This window comes from Muntiacus reevesi, chromosome 9, assembly GCF_963930625.1.
Source record: "Muntiacus reevesi chromosome 9, mMunRee1.1, whole genome shotgun sequence".
NCBI classification, from domain to species: Eukaryota; Metazoa; Chordata; class Mammalia; order Artiodactyla; family Cervidae; genus Muntiacus; species Muntiacus reevesi.
The window spans coordinates 88,696,700-88,700,470 of NC_089257.1; the positions used below are offsets into that span (position 1 = coordinate 88,696,700).

General features: G+C 57.9%; 1 protein-coding gene across 1 annotated transcript; it reads right to left on the reverse strand.

Moving 5' to 3' along the window:
* Window positions 1–837: 837 nt before the first annotated feature.
* On the reverse strand, window positions 838–3,244 carry IZUMO1R (IZUMO1 receptor, JUNO). The gene is made up of 4 exons (XM_065946151.1): window positions 3,107–3,244; window positions 1,824–2,012; window positions 1,260–1,395; window positions 838–1,106 (listed from the first exon to the last, which is right to left on the reverse strand). The coding sequence occupies exons 1-4, from the start codon at window positions 3,242–3,244 to the stop codon at window positions 838–840; spliced, it is 732 nt and encodes a 243-aa protein (XP_065802223.1).
* Between the last annotated feature and the right edge of the window lie 527 nt (window positions 3,245–3,771).

Here is a 3,771-nt window from a genome sequence, read left to right on the forward strand (position 1 = left end):
GACTCTTCTCTCTTGGTCTTTATGACATGCATAGCACGAGAAGCACAGTCTATCCTGACAGACAGAGGACTGCATTTTCCCCTTTTCTTAAGTTAAAATCATCTGGTCCACTTTCTCATTCCCCTTGGCAGAGGGGGAAACGACAGGAGTCTTCAACGAAGGTCAAAATACTTGTCCAAAGTCATACGGAAAGTGGTAAAGATGTTAGAACTCAGGTTTTCAGCATCTCAGACCAGTGTGCTGTGATTCTGAGGTTAAAACGAAGAGGGAAAGCCTATTTGAGGCTGCAGCTTCGATCTTGTTGTCCCCCAGAATCGAGCACATGGTCTGGGTGGCCCCATGGTTCCCCTGGCTCTGTTTTGTGTGGTATGTTACTACTATTGAAGAAAGGGGAGTGTTGAAAGCGTTCTCACCAGAAGTGTTGTAAGGATATAGCAGGAGGGCCTGGCAAGTATTAAGAAGTTTATTTTCCTTAGGAAAATGATAACCAACTTGGAGACGTCACTACAGCTGGGGTCACACTGAAGGAAAGGTAGGTGCTGTTTTGTTGGAGACATCACGGTGGGAGGGGAGGCCAGGGTGGTCCCCCTCAGCTCTGCCGGAAGAGCCGGGGTGGGCACTGGTTAAGAAGGGCCTGGGGTCCCACATCACAGTCCCCCGCCTTAAGACAGGAGGGGCTGGTCTCTGGTGCCTTCCTGGCCCCCTGCTGACTTCCAGGCCAGAGAGGCCCAGCAAAGCAATCCTGAAGGGACTGAAGAAGGTCCCAAAGAAGAAGGCTGCCGTGGCCGGGCCCCCGACTGGGGCGGTGCAGGAGAGGGTGTTGGAGGAAGGGGGCTCTCAGGAGAGAAGGGGCAGGAGCAGAAGGAAGGCCAGGAGCCCTGGGCAGCGCGCCCAAGAGCGTGCGGGGCTGGCGAAGTGGCGGGCCACCTCCGCGTTGGGGTTGCCCCGGGTGGGCTCGAACCACTTCTGCAGACATCGCCCGCTGCCCCTGCGCTCCGGGCTTGCCCTGAAGGAGCCACTCCAGATCCGCTCACACAGGTCGGCAGGCGTGGGGAAGTGGTGCGGGAAGGGGCGGCAGGACGCCCGCTCTGGGCAGCGGGGCTTCCCTGCGGGGGCCAGGCACAGGCCACTCAGCCACTCCCGTCCGCGCGGCTCTGGGACTTGCCCCGGGGGAGACCCGAGCTTGCCTCTGGCCCGGGGGGAGGGGCCATCTGCCCCGGGGGAGGGGGGCCTCTCGGGCACTGCCTAGCCTCACTCACCCCGACTCCAGGCCCAGCCGCCGAGCCAGTTGGACTTGCAGGTGTGCGAGGTGCGGCAGTCCGCCCACCAGCGCTCACAGTCCTCCAGGCACAGGGGCGCGTCCAGAACCCGCTCCACCTGCCCGCGCGGGTCCACCTGGGTGCGGCACAGCAAGAGGCAGAACTGTCAGAGCATCGGTTTGAAGACTGTCTACAGCTACAGCGATAGTGGGGTCAGGTACCATTGGAACATATTCTCTTAACAACACTGCTAAATATTTTACAAATGAGAACAACGAGGCTAGAAAGTTTGTACACGGCTCTCTTCCTACAGACAGGAGAGGGGACCCAGTGCCTCCATCCTTCTGTTCTCCCGTGACCGCTCTCCCCGCAGGCGGTTCTCTAGGGTCAGAGGTAACTTCTCTGTCCTTCTCTCCAGCAGCAGCCTCTGACTCTGCTCTTGTCCATAGCTGTCTGTGAGCGTCTTGGAGCTGAGCCTCTTAAGCACACGGATGGATGTCAGGTGGGCCCTGATGGACGTGCCCCTCCTTCCCGCTCCCCCACCCCCAGCCCACCTTTCCCCACCTGCTGGATCCAAGGCCCCAGGTTGGGGGAGCACTGGTAGAAGCAGATGGCCTGGAGGAAGTGCCTCTGGCAGTCCGGCATCATTATTCCGCAGTGAGCCAGGCTGAAGTTGTAGAGCAGAGACACATCCAGGTGTGCTTCCCAGCTGGTGCTGGCCGTGCAGCAGGCGTTATCCTTCCAGGGGATGCACTGAGTACAGACCAAGATGCGAAAGTCATGGGAGAAGGGGCAGGGGGGTGATGAGCAAGTGGGCCATCCACTAGATGACCCGGCAAGTGGATGTCTTTAGGTCTGTGTCCAAGGGGTGGAAGGAATGCTGATCATCTGTCAGTGTCCTCAGTCACTCAGTCGTGTCTGAGTCTTTGTGACCCCATGGACTGACCGTGGCCTGCCAGGCTCCTCTGCCCTTGGAATTTTCCAGGCAAGAATCCTGGAGTGGGTTGCCGCTTCCTACTTCAGTTTGTCAGTATTCACACCCAAAGGATGCCTGGGCACTGGCCGCTCTGCCACAGACTGCACATTCCCTAGGGACAGGGCTTTCAAGATCTCAGATCCTGGGGCCAGTGGGGGAACCCAAGACCCTTGGAAGTGTGGGATTGCACTGGAGGAGGGCGCCTGCAGCCAAGAAGGGCTCACAGGAGCATGCCAGCCCTGGTCCTCATCCCTCATCTCTGTCAATCACCTTTAGGAACTTGGGTAGGAGTCCCTTAGGTCTTATTTTTTTCCCCAGGGCCTGCCGGTGGGAGGGCAGAGGAGACAAGCCTTGCTTGTTGGAATCTAGGCTGACCACTGATGAGTCTCTGGGATCACCATCTGCCCCGACTCCGAGTGGCCAGGTGGCTCAGGGATGGAAACATTGAATCAGTCGGCATTTACGGTCTCAAAGGTCATAACCCCCCTCCAGTGTGGCCTTTGCCCACATCTCCGTCTAGGGACTTCCCCAGTGGCTCAGAGAGTAAAGAATCTGCCTACAATGCGGGAGACCTGGGTCCAATCCCTGGGTCAGGAAGATCTCCTGGAGAAGGAAATGGCCACCCACTCTAGTATTCTTGCCTGGAAAATCCCATGGACGGAGGAGCCTGGTAGGCTACAGTCCATGGGGTTGCAAAGAGTTGGACACAACTGAGCGACTTCACTTTCACTTTCTTTCCGTCTAGGAAAGCAAATGATTCAAGATGGACAGGGGTTCAGAAAACCTTTTGGTTTTTGTGTCTCTTCCCTGATCTGCCAAAGCAGTGCCCATCCCCTCACCCCGACCCCCACACCAGGACTGGCCCCCCTACCTCCTCATAGAGCTCAGCCTCCGGGCCAGGCTCCGGCTTGTGGGGCTTGGCGTTCATGCAGACATTGAGCAGTTCATGCCCAGTGCATGTGGGGGGCACTGCCCACAGCCCCAGCAGGAACCGCCACCACCACCCCATGGCCTGCCAGAGAGAGGAGCCCTGCTGTGATGGGCAGAACCCTTCACTCCACACCCTGTCACCCCTGGAGCCAGCACAGGCTTCAAGCTTCCCTCAGACTCCGTGACGCTTGAGCTGCTTCTAGGACCTTTATCTGAGGGGGCATCGTAAAATGTCTCACCCCAACAATGTGCAGACATCAAAGTAGGCCAGGGAGGGAAGAGACCAGCCCCAGGGTGAGGGAGCATTGGGGTGGACTGGCTCCAGCTTTCCCAGGGACCTTCCCTGGCCCTTCTCCACATGGAGGCAGACTTTCTAACTCAGTGACATATGGGCTGGGAATTCAGAGCTCCGACCTTGGGTGAGTAACTCAACATACACTCAGTAAGCAGACTCTTCATGGGGCCAAGGACACAGTGGGACTGGCTAGTATGGCGAATGCAGTCCTAACCAACTCCAGCCACTCTGGGAGGTCCCCTCTGGGCCCATAGCTTCTAGAGTTCCCTCCCCAGTTCCCTCTGGGCAAAATCCTTTCCTCTCGAGCAGTG